Here is a 25,132-nt window from a genome sequence, read left to right as displayed (position 1 = left end):
AGCGCCACACCCTTGAGGCCTTCTGGCCTCTATGGAGTTAAGCAGACATTTAAGATGTTAACACAAACATGTTGCTGCTTGGAGTCTGAATTTGTTCTGTACTATTCTCCCATCTTCCCCCCATGTTGGTGTCACATTGAGCTACTCAGGGAATTCTGGGAGTTGTAGTCCCAACACAACCAAGAGATAGCACCTTGGGAAAAACACTCCTAGTCGCGGGAACTCAGTGGTTGCTTAGCAAGCCAGCAGTGCCCTCTGCTGGTGGGGTCCAGAACTCACTCTTTTTCTAGCAGTTGATTTCCTGGCTATTGCAAGTAGAATTTACTAACGGCATTTAATTCCGTTGTACGAGGTGCAATGACAATAAAGTAATGAAAATCACAATGTCATGACATGCATGGTATCACTTCTCCCCCTCATTTCAATTTGCAGATGTCAGGGACTGTGTTTGTCCCATACTCTGGGTCTTTTCCCACTTCTATTTTTACCTTGATATACCAAGAAGATATTGAGACTCTAGAAAGAATGCAAAGTAGAACAAAGATGATTAGGGGACTGGAAGCTAAAGTGTATGATTAACGGTTATGGGAACTGGGGTATGTTTACTGTAATGAACATAAAGACTAGGGGTTGACATGATAGCAGTCTTCCAATATTTGAGGGGTACCCAACAGTAAGAAGAGGGTCAATCTATTCTCCAAAGCACCTGAAGGCAGAATACGAAGTAGTGGGTGGAAGCTTTAAGAAAAGTTCCAACTAGAAATAAGGAGACATTTCCAGACAGTTTAACCAGTTGAACAGATTGTCTCCGGATGTTGTGGGTACCTCATCACTGGAGATTTTCAAGAAGAGAATGGACAACCATTTGTCTGAAATGGTATAGGTTCTCCTGCTTGAGCAGGGGGCTGGACTAGAAGACCTCCAAGGTCCCTTCCAATCCCGGCTATTCTATTTATTTATATTCCACCTTTATTTTTACAAACCATTCAAGGAGGCGAACATATCCAACACAGCTTTCTCTTCCTAGTGTTGCGTGGATAGAAATATTTATATTAGATTTACATTTATATTTTGTGTATTTTTGTAGTACTATTTTTTTTTTTGCTGACTCCAAATTATGACTCATATTTACAAGGGTTGCTGTGTCCCTTGGTCACACAATAACCTTTTGCAACCTTCTGAAGAGCCAAGTCAGTGGCGAAGCCAGATTCATTCAACAACCGTTACTAACTTAACAACTGCCATGATTCACAGCTGTGGCGAGAGGTCGTTAAAAAAAATGGGCAAAACTTGCTTAACCATTGTCTCACTTAGCAACAGAAACTTTGGTCGTAAATAGAGGACTACCGGTGTGGAGGCACCAAGATTGACTTTCAAACTTTCTAAAAAAACTCCAAGGTCAAATACACCACCTCAGTCTTACCCACCACTTAAATTATTAAGCTACGACAAACACAGTTGGTAAAGTCAGGATTTTTTATTAACTTTCTGTTATCTTATCTGCTGCGAGGCAGGAAGACTTAGCTGGAGGTCTCCATGTCTCCAGCCCAACCCTTGTACTTTTGAACCACCTAATCTCTGAGGACTTTCACTAATATCAAAGGCAGCAGGACAGCTTCTGGAAGATGACCAACACCAGACGCCCAGGGAAAAAAATGGGTGGAAAAGAAATGCAAAGAAAATCTGTACAAATAAAACATAGACGTTGGAATTAAGGCTGTTGCACCAGCTTCCAGATCTATCTTATTAACCCTCTGGGTTTATTTCAGGAACAAAGCTCATTGTAGCCCAGAGAAGGAATTATGGACTTCAAACTTTGGAATTATATTCATCAGGATGAAGGGGGGGAAAGTCGAAACGATTCCTGATGTTTGCCTTACTAAGAGAAGCCACAAACATTTTAATTTACATTTGTGGGCTGCCTTTAACTCAATTGGAAGAAAGGCAGTATTTTTGTCCCCCCGTTGAAAATTTCCTCCACCAGCTGCTGTGCCAACTTCTCTTTGTGCCAGTAATTTGGGGCCATCTACGTCAAAGAAAGTAGCTGGGTACTGGCTCAGCTTGCCACCTTCTAGCTATTCTTCCATGGATTTGATGTATTTTTCATACGCATCTTCAGTCAAGAGATCGTCCAGTTCAGAAGGATTATCCACAGTCATTTTGATAAGCCAACCTGTGAGCCAAAAAAAAGACAAATTAGGGCGTGTGTGTTTTTAAAAAGCACCACAATATCCAGGGCTCTTGTGGTTCTAGTAAATGCTACTCTTGGGTCCAATGGTTTCTAGTCTTAACTCTACAGATTTTTGTTCAGTCATTAAATCAGGTCCAACTCTTCACCACCCCATGGACCATAGCATGCCAGATCTTCCTCCATTGTCTCCCAGAGTTTGCCCAAGTTCACGTTCATTGCATCAGTGACACCATCTGTGATGATGTGAGGCATAACACAAAAATAACCAAGTCACAAAAATCCAATAAAATTCTTTTAATGCCTCCAACTTGGCCTCAATGTCCAATTATCCTCGGCTGGAAATCAAACTCTTAAAGAAAACAGTTTATGGAGAAGTAAAAGTAGTCCACACCCAAAGTAAAGTTAATTTGAACCCAACACAAACCACACTGAAAGAATTACTATAGCAGGCAAGGATGATTAATTGGAGACTTCTACCAGATAATGCAGCAACCACAATTGGGAGGAAGCCAAAACACAGATAAGTTCCAACAAGAATAATGCACGCTTTGCTTCCAGCAGCCTTGCCATGCGCAGTTTGTCCTTTTAACCAGTCCTCCCAGATGCAACCCATGAAGGGGATCAGGGCCCCTTCCTCCCCCATAGACCATGCCACTCACGTTTCTCCCTTATCCGTTCCTCCCTGCGTGCCCTAAGATGAAGAGCGGATGGGCCTGGGTCTTCCTCTGAATGCCCGTCTGGCCTGTGCCCTTTCCCAGTTTCCTCCACAACCACCGGGGCCACACTCCCACTCCCTGTCAGCTGTACCATCTCTCCCTTGGAGTCAGACTCCAACATGGCATGACACCATCTAACCATCTCCTCTGCCATCCCCTTCTCCTTTCGCCCTCCATCTTTCCCAACATCTGTGTCTTGTCCAAGGAGTCCTCTCTTCTCTACTCATTAGGTGGCCAAAGTATTTGAGCTTCAGCTTCAGGATCCGTCCTTCCAAAGATCTTGACAGGTAATCCTTGCTTAACTTTGCAACCAAAAGAAACAACTGACTTTCCCAGAGCTACTTACAATCCAATTTCAAAGTTCTGGCAGCCTTATAAACCCTGTGGTCACATGGTTATATTTTGGGGTTCTTAGCAAATCGGCTGTCAACTCATAAAACATTTCTATGCCCGTTTTATAGTTTCCAACAGAAAGGGGAGGGAGGAAGGAGTATGAAAGACCAGTTTGGAATCAAAAGTGCATTCCATTCATGTTTTTTCAGAGATTGTAACTAGGCGACTGAAGTTTCTGCCATGCAAAGATCTAATTGGAGAACATGATTGATGACTCTTGGCTATGGACGTGTTTCATTGGAGAATATGAATTATGATACACCCAGAGGGGTGGGAAAAACACAGGCTCAAGGGTGACAGTGAATTACATGTCTCAGAGTTGGCCATATCCAGGTCATGCCGACATGTTAACTCCCAATAAATCCTTTGTAGTTTTGGAGATTTGGCTCAAGACTCATGATTTAATTGGGGTAACTGCCGGAATCCTGGCATCGGCTTGCATTTAAGGCTCTTTGTAGCACCCCAGACACGTGACTTCAAATTTTGCCATTTTTTTTCCCCCAGTTTCCATTATTTACTTCCAATTCTGGGCCACAAAACCCCACAAACCACCCATTGGGGGACAATAGGCTTGCTTAACAACCATCACAAAAAGGTTGCCAAATCAGTCATGTGGTCCCATGGTGATCCGCTTAAAGACCACGAGTTACAATTGTAATTCCGGCTTCAATTACAATTGTTAAGTTGAGGACCGACTACCTGACTTGTTGATCCCACAACACTCTGTTGGGTAAGTTCCAATATTATCATTGGGATATTCTGCAAACTACTGTTCAGAATCCTTGGGATCCTTCTCTTACCATCTTGGTAACAAGATTTGTTGACAAGTCCAGGATTATCAGCAAGGGCGGTGTTAATTTCTGTGACTTCTCCTGTGACGGGAGAGTAGATTTCACTAGCAGCCTTCACACTTTCCAAGGCTCCAAACTCATCTGGAACATTAAATGGGAAAAGGCCTTGGTACAGAAAACCCAGAACGAGAATTTGCATTTTTATGATGTGTCATGCTACAAGTGGCTGCTGGATTGATGGCGCGCGTGTACGTACACACACACACACATACACACACACACACACACACACACACGTTCTCTGCTCTCCACCTGTCCATCTTTCTTTTTTGGTAATCATACAGTTGCATTTCTTTTTCATTGTTTTTTTCTGGATCTATTATCTTCTGTTCACGTTCTTTTCATTTCTTCCTTTTTATTGTTGTAAACCACAAAGCAAGATAGGCATCAAATAAAGTTAACAAATGAATAATAATAATAATAATAATAATAATAATAATAATAACAACAAATAATAACAAATAATAATAATAATAATAATAATAATAATAATAATAATAATAATAATAATAATAATAATAATAATAATAATAAACATGCCAAATCCAGTCTGAACATCTAGCTGACTCTGTGACAAACAGGGGCCTCAGCTGCAGTCCCAAAACCACTGGAGCATCACTTGAAAGACATTGGCATTGACAAACTCACAATCGGTCAATTGCCAAAGGCTCAGAACAGCTGACATCCTGCCATGATTCCTGTAACACTATCAAACGTCCACATCTGAATATCCCACTTGTCCTTGGAAAGGACTCAACAGGCAGTCAAAAATGCCAAATCCAGTCTTGAACATCTGGCTGACTTGTGCAATGACGCATAATAATAATAATAACAACCGTTAATCTGCAGCTATGGAACCAATCTAGTCCTTGCACTACTCGAAGTGCTTGTCCTATCAACAGAAGCTGGTAGTAGCTTAGCAGGCTGTTCACACTCTCTCTCTGGAGAAGGTTTAAGAGCTGCACATATCTGGGGGATGGGAGGGTACCCACAGCCTTGCTAAATAAACGTAGAGGTCCACATTTAGTTCTTTCCTTCAAAGACCTTTTCATCTGCCTTCCTGAAGCAGTTATCCTTTTGGAAACAGGAGTCTTTCGTAACTTGTTTCTCCTCTTGACAGCTTGTAAGACAAGGAACTGGGGGCCAGTTTTTTTCTTAATGTCAAGAAAAAGAAATACTTGGGGCATACCCTTAAAAAAAGCCTAAAATAACTTTATTCCTCCAAAGCATAATGTTATTGCTGCCTAATCTAACATTTACCTTTTTGGGGTGGTGGGGAGAGACAAGATTGTTTTAAAAATATGAATAAGGCTCACCTTGTTTGTTCAGCTTTGTTCCAATTTCTGGAAGACTGCAATACACAACATCCCCTAACGCTTCCTGAAATGAAAAATTCCTGCATCAACAATGATCTAGAGAAGTGGAAACCATTATGGGAAAGAAAGTTGAGCATCTCATGGTGGAGTTTAAGCAGAAAACATACGGAGATTCTCAATCCTCCAGGTCATGGTTGTGCCAAGGTGCTTTTTTCAAGAGGCAACTGGACTTTCTGGGTTTTTGTTTTTTTCTTTGAAGACGTTTCGCTTCTCATCCAAGAAGCTTCTTCAGCTCCGTTTCTTGGATGAGAAGCGAAATGTCTTCAAAGATAAACCAAAAACTCCAGCTGCCTCTTGAAAAAAAAAAAACACCTTTGGGACCAGCAGAAAACAAGTTCATACCCCTCCCAGTCAGTTTGTGCCAACTGGCTGACCCTAAATATGAGAAGCTTTCTTACACTTCTCACGTTGTCCTTAAGAAAGAGAGCCAGTGGAGAGCCAGTTTGGTTTAATGGTTAAGGCTCCAGGCTCTAGAGAGCAGGAGGCGGTGAGTTCGAGTCCTGTCTTATCCATGAAAGCCAGCTGGGTGACTTTGGGCCAATCACCAGGAGACGGTGAGTTCAAGTTCTATTTTGGCCTTGAAAGCCAGCTGGTGGATGACTTTGGACTAGTCACTCTCTCTCTCTCTCTCAGGCCAACTCATCTCACAGGATTGTTGTTGTTGTGGAGAAAATAGCCCAATTGTGTTGGATATTGTTGCCACCTTGAGTTATTTGTAAAACATAATAAAGGCGGGATACAGAATAGAATAGAATAGAACAGAATAGAATTCTTTATTGGCCAAGTGTGATTGGACACACAAGGAATTTGTCTTGCTGTAAATACTCTCAGTATACATAAAGAAATGATACATTCATTAAGAATCAAGAATCATAATGCACAACACTTAATGACAGTCATAGGGTACAATAAGCAATCAAATCATACTAGGAAACAGTCAATATAAATTGTAAGGATACAAGCGACAAAGTTACAGTCCTACAATCACAAATGGGAGGGGATGGGTGAGAAGGAGTGATGAGAAGATTAATAGTAATAGTAGTGTAGACTTTATAATAGTTGAACAGTGTTGAGAGAATTATTTGTTTAGCAGAGTGATGGCTTTCGGGGGAAAAACTGCCATCACTTGTGACTTTCAAGAAGAGATTGGATTCCCATCTGTCAGAAATGGTGTAGGGTCTCCTGCTTGGACAGGGGGTGAGACTAGATGACTTACAAGGTCCCTTCCAACTCTGATTATCTGTTTAATCTGTTTAAATAAAGTCTTAAAACACTTCAAGACATACAACTTGCAAAATTCCTCACCAATCCAGTGGTCCCCAGCTGAGGGTGTTCAGAGCAAGCACAGCCTGTTGTGTTGTGTTTCACAAAATAACAGCTTTTGACATTACGAAAGTGCTGCTGACCACTTGGACAATGTCAGGTTGACTTTGAAAATGCTGACCTCATAAAACAGCCTTAGGTTCCTTCTTAGTGAATTCACACCACTTGATTAAATATCCAGAAGAAGAACCACAAGATTGCTAGAATTCCCATCACAAGATGTGCCTTGGCTGCATGGACCCCTCAAATATCTCTCTCACACTTCCCAGATACTTGCTCCTTTGACCACAACTGTCAGAAACTATCAGCATCACTGTCACCAGTTTAAGATGAAAGCATGCCAAAAAAAAAGATCTGTCCAGAAAACCCTAAAATGACATTTGGAGGAAATAATTAGGATATCTTGGCAATATCCATGGATCAGGGACAGCCTCACCTATTTTGGAGCACTGTTCAGCCATCCTCTTTACTAAAATGTTAAGTTACAGGTAGTCCTTGACTTACAACCACAATTGAGCCCAAAATTTATATTGCTAAGTGAGACATTTTGCCCCATTTTACGACCTTTCTCGCAACAGTGGTTAAGTGAATCCCTGCAGTTGTTAAGCTGGTGACACAACTGCTAAATCACCATGGCTTCTCCATGGACTTTGCTTGTGGGGTGGCCCGCCAGTGGCTAGCGGAGCTGGCAGCAGAATCGGACAAGGAGAGGACATTGGGGAGGAACATGGGCCAGTCCTGGAGGTTGAGGAAGGCTCGGATGGGGGCTCTGCATCAGAGGCAGAGATGGGGCCAGGGCAGACTGGCAGTTATCAGCTGCCTTTGGAGCCGGACAGCAGTGAGGCTGGGGGAGCAAGTGGAGCCGGTTCCCAACCTGTCCATGCAAAAGAAAAGAACAATGACGAACTCAGGGTCGACGTGGGAGTAAGGCCACAGGTGGATGGTGAATGGCCCCTCCCATAGGGATTAAAAGAGGAGCAAAAGGGGAGGGGGCCCTTGCAGGAAACAATTCGTTCGTTGCAGCAGTGTGAAGATCTGTCTGTGTATCTCAGAGGCTCTGTGCCGAGTCCTTCCTTGTCAGCACCGCGTTTGGAAATACTTACTTGGCAGCTCTCTAAGCTAGGTAAGGTCTGTGCTCCTAATTGCACCCTTGAAAGACTGTTTGCCAGGCCTTTGGCTGAAGGTGAATGCAAGAAATTCACCTTCGTTTAATAAAAGGGGTTTTGCCCGGACAAAGAGTCTGCTTTGTGCTTTGGGGGGAAGCCCAGGTCAGACCAGCTTGTCAGATCACAAATGGTGATCGCATGACCCCTAGGACACTGCAACCATGCATGCCAGTTGCCAAGCACCTGAATTTTGATCACGTGACCATGGGAATGCTGCAACAGTCGTGAGTATCAAAAGAGGTCCTAAGTTACTTTTTTCAGTGCTGTTGCAACTTGAACGGTCCCTAAAACAAACCGAAGACTACCTGTATTGCTCCTAGTGATCTAAAGGCTACCTGGCCCTCTCTTACGTGACAAATGCATTTTCTTCAACGAACCAAACAGAAACCAACAGAAACTTTTGGGCTCGATTCCCTCTCGGGTTCCTAAGCTTTTTTTTGGGATGAGGCCAAGCCAGCGAGGCACAGCCAGGGCTTTCAATCGTGTTTTCCAGGCAGGAAAACACCCCTGAGGTCCAAGTCCACAAACTGGCTTTGCAGGCAGAAACGGCAGTTAGGACAATCAAGAAATCAAAGAGCAAGGCCAACCGACGAGGCCAAGATCACCAGGGAGGGCAGGAACAGTACCTGTGCAAAGTTGCTAATTCCTATCGTTCCAATTCCGTTTTCGACGGCGATCCATTCGTGCTTGTCTGTAAACCGACGAGCTAAAAAATAATAACATCCCCCAAAACAAAACAAATGGGTCAGTTTTAAGGCTCTGTATTTGCATCTACCTTGGCAATCCTACTTAGGTTCTTCTAGTACAGGGGTCCCCAAACTTGGCAACTTGAAGACTCCTATAGCAGGACCCCCAAAAGTATAAAGATGGTTTATGCGCTCAGATCTCGCACGAGAGCAAGCCAGCATTGTTCCCAGGTTGCTTTTCAAGAGCCCCGTGGAATCCTTTGAAATCCCCTGGCGTGCCAATGCCAGAAATCCAAAGAAATTGTTTACGGTTGGATTGTTTAAATTGTTGGTCTGCCTTTCATGCTTTGTAATCAACTCAGGGACGCCAACATACCTAACACTCCTCCCTCCTCCTATTTTCCCCACAACAACAACCCCGTGAGGTGGGTAGGGCTGAGAAAGAGGAACTGGCCCAAAGTCACCCAGCCGTCTTTCTTGCTCAATTTCTCCCAACAAAATTCTCTGCACCCCCGGGTAGCCTAGAATCCAGAATGATTGTATTGGAAAGGAGGGGGGGGGAAGGGAGAATAGGCTACAACGCACTTCATAGTAACGTTTGGCTGGTTGACAGATTACCAAAAATGACCTTCGCTCAACATCGGAAGCTTAGCCTTGCCTGGAGGGGAGGATCGCTACGTCCTGGGGTTAATTTGTTTTTTCCACCCTGCGTTGCAACAACGGGCCTGTCCAGGAAGCCAACTTCCTGGGTGAGCTGCCCACGCGTGGAAGCAAAGGCCCGTGACTTCCAGGAAGCGGGCTTCGCTTCGGATTCCAGGGAAGCCTAATCCAACTCTTGGCATCCCCTCCCAAACTCCCCGAAGCGTGCAGCTCAGCCGTCGCCAAACTGAGTTGCACTCGTATGCGACCCGGATATGCACGGACTTTCACTCCAAGTCAGGGCGCACAGGGGCAGCAGGGGGGCTGGCAGCCTTGGAAGCTCTGGAGAGGCCTCCGGCTAAGCGCATCGATGCCCGGGCTTTGGCTGCGATCCCTCGGCTCGGCTGGAACCGGAGCAGAGCGACGAAGGGGGCTGGGTGACTCCCGCCGCGCTTCGGCGCACGCCTCTCCTTGCAATGGCGCAAAGGAACTCCGGTTCCCCTGCCGCCCGCCCGCCGCCCCTTCAACCGCGCCCCGGCCGCCACTCACCGGCGAGCAGCAACGCAGGGCTGGTGCTGAGCCGCCGGGCCTCGGGGCTGCGTACGATGCTGCTGCTGCTGCTGCTGCTGCTGGGCCAACCCAGCAAGGAACCGCGCGGCCCGGTCCGTGCGCCAAGCCCGACCCTCCGCAACGCTCGCCAAGCCGTCGCCGCCACTGCCATCGCGGGGCCGCTCCACGAAGAGGCGGCCCGGGCCGGAGGGCAAAAGCAGCCGGGGGAGAGGAGGGGAGGGTGGAGGCGGGCCTTCCCGGCCCGAGGGGGCCTGGCCTGGCTCCTCGGTCGGGCGAAGGGAAGGGAAGGGGTGCCGCGCCGGGCGGAATCGCTGCGCGCCGCCGCGGAGAGGGTGGTTGTGGGGGTTGCCTCCTTTGTCCCGCGCGATGCGCTCTGGAGTGGAGGGACTACAATCCCCCTCTTTCCCGGCCTGCATAAAGGAAGAATCCGGGGAACCAGGATTAAACCTCCGGCCGGAGAGGTTTTCTGCTGCTTCAAAGAATAGCAACCAAGGAGAGAGAGGCAGTTGCAAAACTGCAGAGGTTCCCATTTTTAGGGGATGGCGACGGCCCCCCAACTGGGCAAAATCAGGCCTGGTTTATGGACCGGGATGGAAAGCTCAGTAGGCAGGATATAGAGTTGGCCAAACGTTTGGGAGTTTAATGGCCAACCAAGTCCAAAGCCCCTTTTAGAAAACTGTGCATGGTGTCGACAAGTCAAGCTGGACCTGAGAATGCTTTGCTAGTTAGTCTTCAGTGTAAACCTTTTTTTACTTAAATTGTATCTCCTATCGGTTTTTGTTTTTCAAAGCACTTCTCCCCAGTAGATTGCAACATGTCTGTTTTCCTTCGAAAACCTGAATAAACATCCTCTTTTGTTCTCTGGAAAGTAGGTTGGAATCCCCAGACAAAGAGTGTTGAGGAATTATTTTGGAAAAAAATGGGTGAGAGATTTGTGAAGCGCTGCACTGCTGCAAATCCAGTCCCCCAAGAAGGGGTGTTTGGTTTAACCCTTTACATTTTGTAATTATATTTACTAGGCCTTTAGTGGAAAATGTCATATCAAAAGGACTGGTTCAGCTTTTCTTCTCAATCATTTCAATTTTTAAGACCTTCCACTCACACATGATGACTTTTGAATGAGAGCCAAACATTTCCATGTGGAAATTTTTACAGGAATGTGAGACACGCCAGTTGCAAATTGATAGCAGGCTTCTAATTTTAAATAAACTGAGCTACAATTATGCTTTAACACTTAACATTTATTATATCACACTGAGAAATAGTAACAGGAAACAGCCATGTTAAACCTGTTCCATATAGCTTAAAGTATTTCTATATCTATAGTGAGAAACCACATTCAATTATTGGAGATCAAATGAAGCTTTTGATTCCTAAAAATGAGCTCACGTTTTCTACCACAGCATTTCACAAACCCCAAAATCACAACATTTACAAGTAATACAACAGCTACAAATTCACAGGAGAAGTAAAATCTTGGCTGAGTCATCAGATGTCATTCCCAGATGCTTGCAGATGCTTGCCACAAACTGGAGTTTGGTCATTTTTATATTTAATTCCAAGAAAACTGCACATTTTCTTCATCATGAGGTCTACTATCTCTTCTTCTTCTGAAGCCTTTTAAAAAAAAGAGAGAAATGTTATCAGTGTTTTATGATGCTTGATTCCTAGATAGAAAACTGTTTCTCAACCTTAGCAAAATTTAAGATGCGCAGACTTGAACTCCCAGAATTCCCCCAGCCAGGCGGCTGATTTGACAGTGAATTGATGCCACAAAATCAAGAAAAGGGAAAGAAATCCATCTTGTAAATCAAAATGTGTTATTTAATGCAGAGCATCCTACCCTGATATTATCCAGGTGTGTTAAAATTCCAAGCACCCCCAGTCAAGCTGAATCAAAAGTTGGATTTTCTATTTTGATGGCTTTTTAAATAATGATTTTTGACATTTGTGTTTGGGCAATTGCACTGCATCCATCTTCAGCCATGCATGCTTCCCCCCCACCGTTTTTTTTTCCATTATTTCCTTCAACAAAATGGCAAAAAAAAAAAAACAAAACACTGCCAATCTGAGACAGTTCCCCCAATCACACCGGGTGGTGACAGAGTTGCAGAAACTCCAGAGGCCCGTAGAATACTTCCTCGTGTCTCCTTTAAACGCTGAGATTCGATGAACAAACCTGATAATGTTTCTGCTCCTCACTAAAAGCCACCAGGATGACAGAAATGAACAGGTTCAAGACCACAAATGTCATAAAGATTATGCAGGAACCGATTAAGAAGGACCCCAAGATAGGATTGTAATCCAAGACCTGTAATGCGAGAAATATGATTAAGTCTATGAAAAAACAAAATAGAAGAAAAAAAATGTTTTTATAAAGCTGTTTAAAAACTTTAAGCAGGGCACTAGGTGCTGTGTTGCCTGGATGCATCAGAGCCTCCAATTTGGAACAGGAATCCAGCTATCCTGTGTACGTTGAATAGACCTATTTCAATGCTTATGATTTTATGTACCTGTTCAATTTTTATTTTTGACATAAGTGAAACAAGTTTTTTTTTTAATTGGCATAATAATAAGTAAAATCTGTTTTTTTAACAGAATAGAATAGAAATTCTTTATTGACCAAATGATTGGACACACAAGGAATTTGTCTTGGTGCATATGCTCTCAGTGTACATAAAAGAAAAGATACATTTGTCAAGAATCATCAGGTACAACACAATGATAGTCATAGGGCACAATAAGCAATCAAATCATACTAGGAAACAGTCAATAAAAATCATTAGGATACAAGCGACAAAGTTACATTCATACAGTCATAAGTGGGAGGAGATGGGTGAAAGGAAGGATGGGAGGAATAATAGTAATAGCAATGCAGACTTTGTAAATAGTTGGACAATGTTGAGGGAATTATTTGTTTAGCAGAGTGATGGCATTCAGGGAAAAACTCCTTGTGTCTAGTTGTCCTGGTATGCAGTGCTGTATAGCATCATTTTGAGGGAAGGAGTTGAAACAATTTATGTCTGGGATGTGAGGGGTCTCTAAATATTTTCACAGCCCTCTTTTTAACTCATGCAGTGTACAGGTCCTCAATGGAAGGCAGGTGGGTAGTAATTGTTTTTTCTGCAGTTCTAATTACTCTGAAGTCTATGTCTGTCTTGCTGGGTTGCAGAACCCAATACATACATACACACATACATACATACAAACATACACACACAGACACATCACTATTGTCATAATTTTAGCCATTGTCTATCCACTGTAGACAATGTTTCCAACCCATATGGTCCCAAGATTTCTTTTGCCAATTGGCCCTGCAATACTAGCTAATATTTTCAGTCCATTTTGTTTTAGGTCTCTTTCGTGGATTCTTTTGATCAAGTGGGATCCATTCTATGATCGCTTTGGTCCACCTGCCATCCGTTCTTCTTGCTATGTGACCAATCCATTTCCATTTCAATTATTTTACTCTCTTGATGATATCGTCTACTTTTGTTTGTTCTCTAATCCATCCATCCATCAAACCCATTCTAATAACAAGAAGAAGCTAGCCCAGCTTCCTGTAACCAAATTATTTTCCATGTATGGATTGCAGCTCCAAAAATTCTCAAAGTGGCTAAGATGACTGGGTAACTCTGACTCCAGATAGTTGAAGGATATCAAGTTGGAGAGACTTAAATGCTATGCTAGGTACAATCCTTTGCATGTACATGCAAAAATAAGCTTTGTTGTATGTGGTAAGGATGCATAGATTTGCACCCCAAGTTAGTCTATATTTCAGTTTTGATTTTTCCCCATGATACATTTTTCTCTCTCTAGATCTAAACCACATGTTTCTGCTCACAAGATCAGTCCAAATTTTTCCATGCTCTAAATAAAATAAACACAGTTTGAACTTTTCATTTGATTGGTCATATTTAGAAAGTGTCATACCTCTTCATAGTTGAAGATTCCTAACTGAAGGCTGACCATAGTCTCAGCAGAATCAAACAGAGTCTTGTATGAATTCAGTTTCCAGCCATATATTAGATTTGTCTGCATTTAAAACAAACAAATAATCATCTTAGATGCCAGTCACTTCACTTACTCCATAATATCTACTGCTCATTTTTTATTCTGACAGGAAAATATCTCAGAAGACGGAATAAGTTTGAACCACTTTGATAGGAAAACCTTCTGATTAATTGATGGTCAAGGCAAATATAACCTCATAGAATAAATAGTAGATGAAGTGTTTAACCAGTCTTCCCTCAGCTATTGAAGCTCCTTCGTGACGTTTGAGCCAGCTGCCTTGTCTTAAGAACACAAACAACCTTGTAGTTGCAGAGAAAATTTGGGGGAGAAATGCTACGTGTGACATCTTGAGCTCCTGGAGGAAGGTCATAAAACTAATGAATGGATGAAATTAATGAATAATGAAAAAAGGACTGTTTGCGGGCTGGTGAACAAGAAAGTCAAGTAAGATATTTGCTTCCATTAAGTAACTTACTCATGCCTTCCTGTTGCTCAAAGTTCACGTGGTATGGAGAAAACATAACAATCAGTGCAATGGCTTGCCTCCAGAATTTGTGGGTGCTCCATGTTAGGAATATAAGTCACCTAACAGTTATTTGGGTTGGAAATATATAAACTAGGATAGACGTTTTAATACTATGTCTTTAAGAGAATACTAAATCTGTAATTGGGTGTGGTGCCGCAAAGGGCCACAAGATGGAGCCAGAAACCTGGGTTGTTTAGTCTCAGTCTCTCTGTTCCTTCTGTTGGAGAGTGTTGCCGTTCCTCCTAATGACTGATGTAAGTCTGTTACTGAACTGTTTTTTGATTCTGGACTTTGATATTTGGATTACCCCTGAACTGAACACTGACTGCTTTACCTGTGAATGACTTGGACTGCTTATCTTAGAATTTGCTTAAATGTTTATTGGAAGCAAAACCCTAAATTTACTGTATAGTGTATCTGTGCGCTGTGTGTTTATTATTCAACATTACTCTCACTACGTCTCCCTGTATGTGCTCATTCTCCTCACGGGGAATTACCTCAACACTCCATCACTGAAGGTTTTTCAAGAAGAGATCAGGCAGCCATTTGTCTGAAATGGCATGGGGTCTCTTGCTTTGTTGGGGGTGGACTAGAAGACCTTTAAGGACCCTTCCAATTCTGTTATTTTGTTGTTCTTTTATTCTGTAGAACATTGACTAATTCTGCCCATAATAGTCTCAAACCTGATAATCAACAGGAGATTCTCAATAGGACCAGATTCCTCAACACGTTGTCACAGTGTAATTTCCACAATGCTCCAACATCTTATAATCTTGTTTTGTATCATGCAGGATGCTGCAATGGAGCTCCCAAGGTGATTTGGCACCAGTCCTACTTTCCTAAACCAACTCATAGAAACGATGCCCCAGGAATAACTTTTTAGTTCCCAGAATAAAAGTAGACTGGAAATGAGTATTATTGAATACTCATATTTAGGACATTTCCACATAAGGATTGTGAACCAGTTTGAAACCAGTTCCAGTTCAATGTTGGTATTGGAGAACGAAGCTAGTTTATTTCTAAGGTCTAGTCTAAAGCAGAGTTCTTTGCAAAGGCTCAGGATGGGATCCTAATATACAGTTCTGCTCAGGATTTGAAGTTTGGTGAACAAGGGTCCCTTTTGCTCTGGAGTTCTCTGCTTTATGAACAACCCATGTAGTAGATGCTACCTACATTGAATAAACAAACATAGAAGGAGGCTCAGTCTGGTTGAATACAGCCTCCTGGACTACTCACAGCAATGGAATAAGCTAGGAACATGATAATAATCACGGTGGCAAATCCTGATATGTCCCCCCAGGCTCTCCGCAAGGTGGAGGTGATCATGTTCAACTTGGGGTTGAGCCTCAATAGGTGCCAAAGTTTCACAGTGGAAAGAAGCACCAGGAATGCAATCAGGTAGCCCAACACTGCATCCACCGTAGCGGTTTGATTGAAGCTCACAAACCTAAGAAGAAGATTCAGGGGTTGTAATAAGCTGGCATGCAGCAGTGGGGAAGGCAACCTTGGTGCCTTGCTTGTGGGAACTGCCATCCCAATCCATCGGTCGGAGCATGGGAACTGAGCCACGATTGGAGGAACCTAGGTTCAGCTTCTCAATTAGTCACAAGCCACATTAGATGATCCTGAGGGGTGGTGCTCATCTCTGTTTCCTAGGAGAGGAAGCCAGTGTTGTCTGAAGATGCTTCTGTGGTCATGTGGCCAGCACGTCTAGACACTAAGGCGCACAGAACACTGTTACCTTCTTACCAAAGTGGTACCTATTTATCTACTCGCACGCTTTTGAATTGTTAGGCTGTCAAAAGCTGGAGCAAGTAACGGGAGCTCATCCTATCAGGCAGTGCTTGGGTTTTGAACTACCAACCTTCCGGTCAACAAGCCCAGTGTCTTAATCGCTCGGCCACTGACTGCACCTCAAACTATCCTACATCTTTCTAATAAAAGAAAAACTCACTCGATTATTGACTTATATCTGGGTCACCTGCATTAGTGCTGCAAAGAACATTTTCCCTGCATTCTCATTTAATCCGACTGGAACAGAAATTGCTTTTCTGTTAATTCATTTTTTAACTTCACAAGAGGAAAAACCGTGTGTGTGTGTGTGTGTGTGTGTGTGTGTGTGTGTGTGTTAATGAGGGCAGGAGAAGATTTGACACAGGACAAAGCTGCAGCATTGCTAGCAGGTGTGTATGAACCTCCTGTCTTTTATGACTAAATTCTCTTTCCAAGAATCTGCAACCTCCCCAGTTTCTCACACTTCAATCAAATCATCATGGCAGACATTTGGAAATGGTTTCTCTGAGTTTTTTTTTTTCCCCAGCCAGGAAGCGAGAATAGCCAAGGAGGATGGTAGAAAGATACCAGCAACAAAGCAAAAATCACCCAGAGAAATCTTCTCTGCCACCTCTTTTGCAAAAGAAAGAAACTGGATGAAATAGTTTAACTTGTATGTATAAAGCACAAGCACACAAATGCTCACTTGTAAATCGTAACAACCCTGACTCTTAAAAGGAAGAGGCTTGCTATTAGCAAATTCTCCTCCTTTCTATCTTTGGTGGGGCAGTGTATTTAGAAAGTGCCAGAGCATCCAACATACTCATCCTTATGTTCCTGGTAGTAACAGATGTCCCTTAAGCCCAAGATCATCCGGCGAACGAAAACGGACAGGGCACTCCAGCTGATCAAGATGATGGCCAACTCCAGGAGGTTCCATTTGCTGTGGAAGTAATTCCATTTCAGAGCCCGCAGGATTTTTCCCTGTTGGAAGAAGACATTCATTTTTCAGTAGTACAATCTGCGAGCAGTGGGGAGTAAGGCAGCATTTATAACTCATGAGAGCGCAATGCAGTTTCATTTAATTAGTTAGAAGATAGATAGATAGATAGATAGATAGATAGATAGATAGATAGATAGATAGATAGATAGATAATAGATAGATAGATAGATAGATAGATAGATAATAGATAGATAGATAGATAGATAGATAGATAGATAGATAGATATAGATAGATAGATAGATAGATAGATAGATAGATAGATAGATAGATAGATAGATAGATAGATAGATAGATAGATAGATAGATAGATAGATAGATAGATAGATAGATAGATAGATAGATAGATAGATAGATAGATAGATAGATAGATAGATGAATAGATAAATTAACAGAGTTGGAAGGGACCTTATAGGTCATCTAGTCCAACCTCCCACTCAAGCAGGAGACCCTACACCGTTTCTGACAAATGGCAGTCCAGTCTCTTCTTGAAAGCTTCCAGTGATTATGAAGCTCCCACAACTTCTGAAGGCAACTTCTGTTCCACTGGTTGATTGTTCTCACTGTCAGAAAATTCCTCCTTATTTCCAGGTTGAATCTCTCCTTGATCAGTTTTCATCCATTATTCCTTGCCTGGCCTTCAGGTGCCTTGGAAAATAGCTTGACCCCTTCCTCCTCTCTGTGGCAGCCCCTCAAATATTGGAACACTGCTATCATGTCTCCCCTGGACTAGACTAGCCATGCCCAGTTCCTGCAACTGTCCATCGTACATTTTAACCTCCAGTCTCCTCATCATCCTGGTTGCTCTTCTCTGCACTTTTTCTAGAGTCTCAACATCTTTTTTTGTAGCGTGGGTGACCAAAACTGGATGCAGGATTCTAGCTGTGGTCTTACTTATGATTACAGGCAAGTGTGGATATTTTGGTCAATTTTATTTATACACTAGGCAACCCATGGCCAATTGAATAATTGTTTCAGAGATATTTCTTTAACTAAACAGACAAACTTGCAGGCAAAAAAAAAAAAAAACCCAGAGAGGGGAAGACTAATGTCTGACTTCCTGCTGGCCTTCCCACTGACTTTCCTTGTAGGAAGCTGGCAAGGAATGTCAGAAATTACGACCACATGACCATAGCTGACCTCAGCAGCACTGAATCAAACATAAATTTCAATTCCATGGGAGTTATGAATCCCAGATTTTGGGCACATTCAGTAAGTTGGCCCATTTGAAGTACATTAATTCAAAAGCTGTTTTGAAACAGACCTGAGGTTTTTAGTACATTTAGATATTATCCATCTTCATTCTTTTGCAAACAGAACCAATTATCATACTGTTTTTGCAAAACAGTTAAAGGATTGGGACTGGATGAGAAGATAGATGGGGAATATAAGCATGGCTTGTGACAACTGGCAACCAGGAAATCACATTCTTCCTTTGCCAGATAGCCCTGAAGCTGAATCCATGATTATTTATCAGTTCAAATTCTTAGCTCAGATCTTCTTTAGATGTGTATGCTATGATGCCGTTGTAGAAGCCCTGCATAGTGACATCGCTGACTGTGACCAGCTGTCATAAAAGCACATCTTATCTCTTGCTTACTAGCAAAAATCTGACTAGCCAATCCATCAGGCTTGTTTTCTGCCTATAATTGGCAAATACCAGTTAAGATCAGACTGGCTACAGTCTGTTTTCCTCTCAAGGTATCATTAATTAATTCATGGCCATTGTATCTCTGCTTGAATTTTTTAATAACTTTTTTGGAAATTAGTTTATTCCCATTAGCTTTCCTCTCTATAGACCAGACACCCAGAATCTAGAACTGGTCAGTTTGGTAATAAAACAATTTGCAGGCTGCCTATTCAACCCAGCAAAGTTCTTCTTACCTGCTCCACCATGTAGTATATAACAAAGAGGAAATAAATTATTTCTGCTGCAACAACAAAGATATGCAGACCATCGGTGTATGGATAAAGGCGTATACTTTGCAATTCTGCCCGTGGAAAGAAAGCTCCTAAAAAAATCAAAGCAGGAGTTAGTTGTACATAAATATTTGTTATCTGTAAACAACGGCAAGAGAAAGCAGGATTAATATTTCTTTATTTATGCATAAACATATCCCATAGATACAAGGTGAGAAGCTCCTTATAAGGATTGGGAATCACTTTATATGCAGTTCAAACTTACTGTGTTTGAAATGTGTTCTTTCATTGGTAAGCATCAATTGACTCATCTGTCATCTAGTGAGCATGCTCAGTAGCTCTAGAATGTACTATGTAATATTTCATATTATCCCACCACCTTAGTTTGATCTTGTTAATGCCCAATTGCATATTCACTAGGTGTGGTTCTCATATTGGAATGAGTTTTCAGGTTTTCAGCTTTGGGGGGAAATTCTGGTCTCTGGCCAATTTGAACCAGTTCTTATCTGAATGTCACATTCTTGCTTGTTACTTCAAAGAACTAGACATCTTCATCAAAAGCACTCATAATTACTGAAAATATTGTTCCAAGAGGCCTCCCTTGCTTGCTCCCATTGTAGTTTTGACCTTTAGGATGGAAATTTGGCCAAAACAAACAAAAACAATTCTCAGATGTCCTTTAGATATCTAATTATCAGACATCCTTTAGATAGCTCTTTCTTTAGCTCCCCTGAAATTGCAGCATTTTAAAGGTGTGATGACATGACACAGTGAAGACAACTCAGAGGGAATTCCCCAGCTGCCTTAAGCAGCTATATAAAAAATGTTTATTTCTTGAGGGATTAAAATCAGGGATGTGAGAACTCACACTGAGCTGAAGTGATGGAAAATAAAAATTGGTATCCAGATCATTCCGTTTCTGCACGAGGTTGATTTGGATGCTCAGTATGAAAGCATGCGAGTGGCATGAATGTACGCCATTCCTTCAGCCTTGACTTATTCTACGGTTTTGCTAGAGTTGGAAACTATTTCATTGAACCTGCAAGCCGTCTTGTCATGCAAAAGCGGAGATCAACGGCAGACTTTGGCCTCTTTAACAGCAACGCTCACGTGGACAAAGCCTTTTCCTGCATCCAGATTGTAGTCAACTGCCGTCTTATTTCAGTGGATTTGTGTGTTATGCCACCTGCAGACAATAGTTCTAGAGCAGGGCAGCTCAAGTCATGCATAGTATAAGTGTAATTAAATCAACAGGACAGATAAACCTACATAGACCAATGCATAATGACACTTATATGCATGTTTCATCTTGAGAAGGACAAGAAGCAATGGGTGGAAACTAATCAGGGATGGAAGCAACCTAGAACTAAGGAGAAATTTCTTGACTGTTAGAACAATTAATCAGTGGAACAATTTGCCTCCAGAAGTCGTGGATGCTTCAACACTGGAAGTTTTTAAATAAGAGATTGGATAACTATTTGTCCGAAGTGGTGTAGGGTTTTCTGCCTAGGCAGGGGGTTGGACTAGAAGACCTCCAAGGTCCCTTCTAGCTCTATTATTCTATTCTATTCTATTCTATTCTATTCTATATTTGCTGGACTAAAAGCATGGACAATCAGGGGTCCTTGGTTCTCGGTGCTCTCTGAGCTTCGTTGTTTTCAAGAACAATCAAGAGAGCACCAAAGCCCTCTCATTTCAACCCTCAGCTACAAATATTCTCCTTTACTGGTATCACGGACAACTGCCAGGAAGCTCTTTGCATCACACGAGGAGAAGAAAAAGGAGCATAGGTTGCATTAGCATTGTGCATGCTTTGGAGAAAGAATCCACAGCGTTGCATAGACCTAGCCTCAAAATCCAACGAAATCCCTTGAAGGAAGTAAGACATCAGTAATGGAAAAAGGGACAGAACTTGGGAGAGTGGACAAGGGATACTACTAAGGGAAAGGTCAGGTGAAAAACTAACCCAATCTAGAAGAGACCCTCCTAATTTCTTGGTCTATAAAGGAGATGGGGGAGAAAATTATACTTTCCATCTTGCAAGATTCTGTCAATCTAGCTTTACAATGAAGTAGAATTAGCTCATCTGGTTGTGATTCCTATCTCGTACATCCCACAAGGCCGCCATCAATTTTGCACATCTGAAAGTACAATTCTCTCCACCCACCCACCCATCTCTTTAACCCCCTGAGAAACTAGGGAGGGTCTCTTCTGAGCCTCTTGCCCTTCCCCCTGTCCACCTATAATGCACTTATTTTCCTTAAGCCTTCCCCCAAGTAGGGAGAGGATAAGAAGGCAGCAGATTCTACTCATCCCCTTTCCAATGGCGTAATCAGGAATGTCTTCAGGGGACAGTCCAAAAAGTCAAGATGCGCTGTCCAGACAGTATTTAGTTAATTGGGAATTGGGAGCTGTCCCCTTAAGGGAATGCCTCATGGGAAATGTAATTAATGTATCTTGGGAAATGTAGTTCATGTCAAGTGGCCACATCTGTAATCCTGATTGGTCACTGAATTGACCCTTGGTTGGGTTGGGGGAGTTTCCATTATTCTTGCTTGGACCCCAGCAGCATCGTGCTGCTTTGCTCCATCGTTATGGGATGAAGATAACTGTATTTTCACACTACGAAGTCAGCTAGGCAAAGATTTGGACATTAGATGAATCTCAACATAACTGTGAGTTATACCTTGAGGATGCCTTGTGATCCAATAAAGAAACTTTGTATGGAAGCCTTTGTAGAGTTTGCCTGACTGTCTTTATATTCAGCCAGCAATTTAAAGACAGAACACAAGACGATGTGAAGCTCCATCAATTTGTTTGTATGTGTTGCAATCTGGCCATAATAGGCACCCAGGAGCTCTCCTAAATTATCATAGATAGATTCCGGTCTAACATCTCCAGCTCTTACCTAAGGCGTTGGTTTCAAACATCAGGCTCACGATGCAGAACAGGTTCACATTTGCATTGTAGACGGTGAACTCGACAAACAAAGCTCTCGTAAAGCTATCCAGCCAGGTGTTATCGAACAAGTATTGGAGAATTCTGGTGGTATAAATCAATGGATGAACAATTAGTTGCTCCTATGACATTGAGAACTTACTCTTGTTAAGACTTGAGCAGTTGGGGCAAGAATTGGCCACGCCCAATCTAAGGCACAGCCAAACCCTTACCCCAATAATAGGGTCTCCTGCCCAACCAGGGGGCTAGAAGACCTCCAAGGTCCCTTCCAACTTATTCTATTCTATTTTCCTCCACAAAGAGGCAGCAGGAAAGAACCCTAAATTTACATTCACTGCCACTTCATTCTTTTCCCTTCAAATCCAGATTGCTGCTTTGCCCTAAGAACCACAGAGCCAACCCAACCCATGTAGCAGCCAGAAGTTACCTGGAGGCATTGGTGGAATCCATCCCCAGGTGAACAAGATAGCCTCCCCCTCTGTAAACAGCCAGTTTGCCCCAGATGGGGTGTCCTCTCAGCCTTGCCTGGCTCTGATATTGCCAAGCTGAATAGAACTCTGAAGAGTTGTCCAAGAAAGAGCCATTCCAGTTGACGCCATAATCTCCCATATCCTCTGTGTCAAAGGAATAGGCGGCGCGGCACTCTCTGACTGTCCTATTTAAGCTTGGATCAATGGGGCAGGAATTGCCCTTGACTCTCACTTGCCGAATCCGAGCACTCCCCACCAGTTTGGAGTTGCCATCTGTGATGAAACCTGGGGAGGATTTGAGAAGGAAGGAGGGTTTGAATATGCCGTTCAACCCGTACGCATTTGCAGAGCTTCAAAGTAATTTTCTCTCTTTTCAGTTGCTTCAGCTTCAAACCAAGGACTGAAAACATGGTTCATGATTCCTCCAGTTGTACGTGGAGATAATATGGTGTGTGTCTGTGTATCCATCAGTGGTGGGATTCAATTTTTTTTACTACCAGTTCTGTGGGCGTGGCTTGGTGGGCTTGGCTTGGCTTGGTGGACATGGGTTGGTAGGCATGACAGGGAAAGGATACTGCAAAATCTCCATTCCCTCTCCACTCCACTAACCAGCTTTCCAGCTCCGTTCTTCTGTGCAGGGCAGCCAAAGAAGACCCAGCCAATCAGCTGGGACTCAGGAGACAGGGAATAGATGGGGGTGGGGCCAGTCAGAGGTGGTATTTGCCGGTTGTCCGGTAAAAAAAATTTCAAAATTTCTGCAGAACTGGTCAGAACCTGCTAAATACCACCTCTGGTATCCATGTATGCGTCTATGTATTTTGAAATCCCCAAAATCTTCTGAGATCTGTCTGATGATCTCACAAGGCTTAGGTTGCATGACAACAATTAACTGAACTCAGTTATTAGAGTTTGAATTGCATTTTGGCCATTTAAATGTATTTTGGCTCCTTCCTTCCTTCTCCCCTTCTTTCCTTCCTTTCCCCATTATTGAATGATAATGCTCAGCACCCCAAAAGTTTGGTGACCTTTTTATGCTAAACACTGTAGCATAAACACCAAGTTACCCTACCAACAAAAAGTATCTGCAAAATAATTCAAGACACCCTTACTGCCTCCAGCCTCCTTGCTGTATATTATGATGGCAGTTAGAGAGAAAAATCCATTTAAAGGTACATTAGAGTAAAGGTTGGTGCTGTGGTTAAGGCATCAGGCTAGGAATTGGGTGATGGTGAGTTCTAGTCCTGCCTTAGGTATAAAAGCCGGCTGGGTGACTTTGGCCCAATCACTCTTCATTTCACAGGGTTGCTGTTGTGGAGAAAATAGGAAGAGGAAGATGTGGATATGTTTGCTGCTTTGATTTTTTTTGTAAAAATAATACAGGTAGGATATAAATGAACAAACGAAGAAATAATTCAGTTATTAGAAGTTTTGTAACCCCGGCCCATTCATCTCAATATATTTTCTTAACAAAGAACTCTGTGAGAATAATACTGCATTCAGTTTGGTTTGAGACAGCTGCCATAGGCCCCTATATCACCGTACCTTCATAGGGCCCGTATAAGTTGCTGATTAAGATGGTTCTAGCCCACTTGAAGAAGTCCTGATAACTTAAAACCTCTTCAAATCCTTCTGTGAAACTGTTCTCAATATGTTTGTTGAGATAATAGGAGTTTGGATCACGCTGTCCGTAGGCTACCAGGAGCAACATCCATAAGAATCCCAGGTAGGCTGAAGAAAAGATGCATAGAAACATAGAAAACAAATTATATTCCCGAGTCCAAGACTGATGCTGGGAGAACCGTTGCATGATTTTTATCATGGTGCAGGTTGATTCTGTTGCTTGCTAACGCATTCAAATCAGGGATCCTGACCAATCTTACTTCCTAATCTTTCATGCACCTTCCCACACCCCAAACACTTGGTCAACCAGATGTCAAAGATAGTTCAGGAGGTGGGCAGCTTGAGCCCCTAGGGGAGGAGTCATGCATGTCATCAGTTTGGAGTCCCTTCACGCTCACAATAGATTTAAGTCCGGCCCTCTTTGAGTTCCTTTGACTCTTATCTACCACCAATTTCACCTGACCGTCAGTCGTTCAGATTCTTGTAGAGCTAGCATGGATTAAACTTGCACTCATTTGAATAACCTGGGTGCCTGATTTCTTGTGCCCGACAGTTCGACAGCGAAAAGAATCACAGCTCCTGGTGCGAATTTTCAAAATAAATGGGAAATGACGCGGATGACATACCAGAGGCCAAAGGCTTGCTAGCCTTACAAAAGCCAGGCTTTAATCCGAAGCGTCCTTTCCTTCAACAGTTTTTCAGAGTACAGGCCTAAAACATACCCAATATTTCCCGGATCAGGGCAAAGGCTTTCTGCTCCTTGATATGGTCCCTCTTCATTTTCTCAATGTCGGTAGCGGGAGGAGGCTGGTAGATGTTATTTCCACTATCTCTGCTCACCCCAAAGATAGGAGTTAGATCACCTGCCCCCACAAAAACACCCAAGCAGACTTATTAACTGTTATAAAATGCACTAGTTGGAACCGTGAAGTTTAT

General features: G+C 42.8%; 2 protein-coding genes across 2 annotated transcripts in view; both read right to left on the bottom strand.

The window, feature by feature from the left end:
* Positions 1 to 1,462: 1,462 nt before the first annotated feature.
* GCSH (glycine cleavage system protein H) lies at positions 1,463 to 10,096 on the bottom strand. Its single transcript, XM_026714150.2, has 5 exons — positions 9,891 to 10,096; positions 8,643 to 8,722; positions 5,468 to 5,531; positions 4,101 to 4,232; positions 1,463 to 2,173 (listed from the first exon to the last, which is right to left on the bottom strand). Exons 1-5 carry the CDS (start codon positions 10,060 to 10,062, stop codon positions 2,076 to 2,078), a joined length of 546 nt encoding a protein of 181 aa, XP_026569935.1. The 5' UTR covers positions 10,063 to 10,096; the 3' UTR covers positions 1,463 to 2,075.
* Positions 10,097 to 11,228: 1,132 nt separating this feature from the next.
* PKD1L3 (polycystin 1 like 3, transient receptor potential channel interacting) overlaps positions 11,229 to 25,132 on the bottom strand; it is a 57,790-nt gene continuing 43,886 nt past the window's right edge. Inside the window, exons 35-44 of the mRNA XM_087940788.1 lie at positions 24,919 to 25,059; positions 24,119 to 24,304; positions 22,534 to 22,861; positions 22,057 to 22,190; positions 19,113 to 19,240; positions 17,051 to 17,211; positions 15,691 to 15,901; positions 13,848 to 13,949; positions 12,091 to 12,222; positions 11,229 to 11,528 (exon numbers count right to left, since the gene is read on the bottom strand). Of these exons, the coding sequence (XP_087796914.1) occupies positions 11,400 to 11,528; positions 12,091 to 12,222; positions 13,848 to 13,949; positions 15,691 to 15,901; positions 17,051 to 17,211; positions 19,113 to 19,240; positions 22,057 to 22,190; positions 22,534 to 22,861; positions 24,119 to 24,304; positions 24,919 to 25,059 (1,652 nt within the window). The 3' untranslated portion in view covers positions 11,229 to 11,399. The remainder of the gene's footprint in view (positions 11,529 to 12,090; positions 12,223 to 13,847; positions 13,950 to 15,690; positions 15,902 to 17,050; positions 17,212 to 19,112; positions 19,241 to 22,056; positions 22,191 to 22,533; positions 22,862 to 24,118; positions 24,305 to 24,918; positions 25,060 to 25,132) is intronic.

This window comes from Pseudonaja textilis, chromosome 11 (assembly GCF_049901715.1).
Source record: "Pseudonaja textilis isolate UNSWEBS1 chromosome 11, rPseTex1.2, whole genome shotgun sequence".
Lineage (NCBI taxonomy): Eukaryota > Metazoa > Chordata > Lepidosauria > Squamata > Elapidae > Pseudonaja > Pseudonaja textilis.
This window is presented reverse-complemented; position numbering and strand designations above follow the sequence as displayed.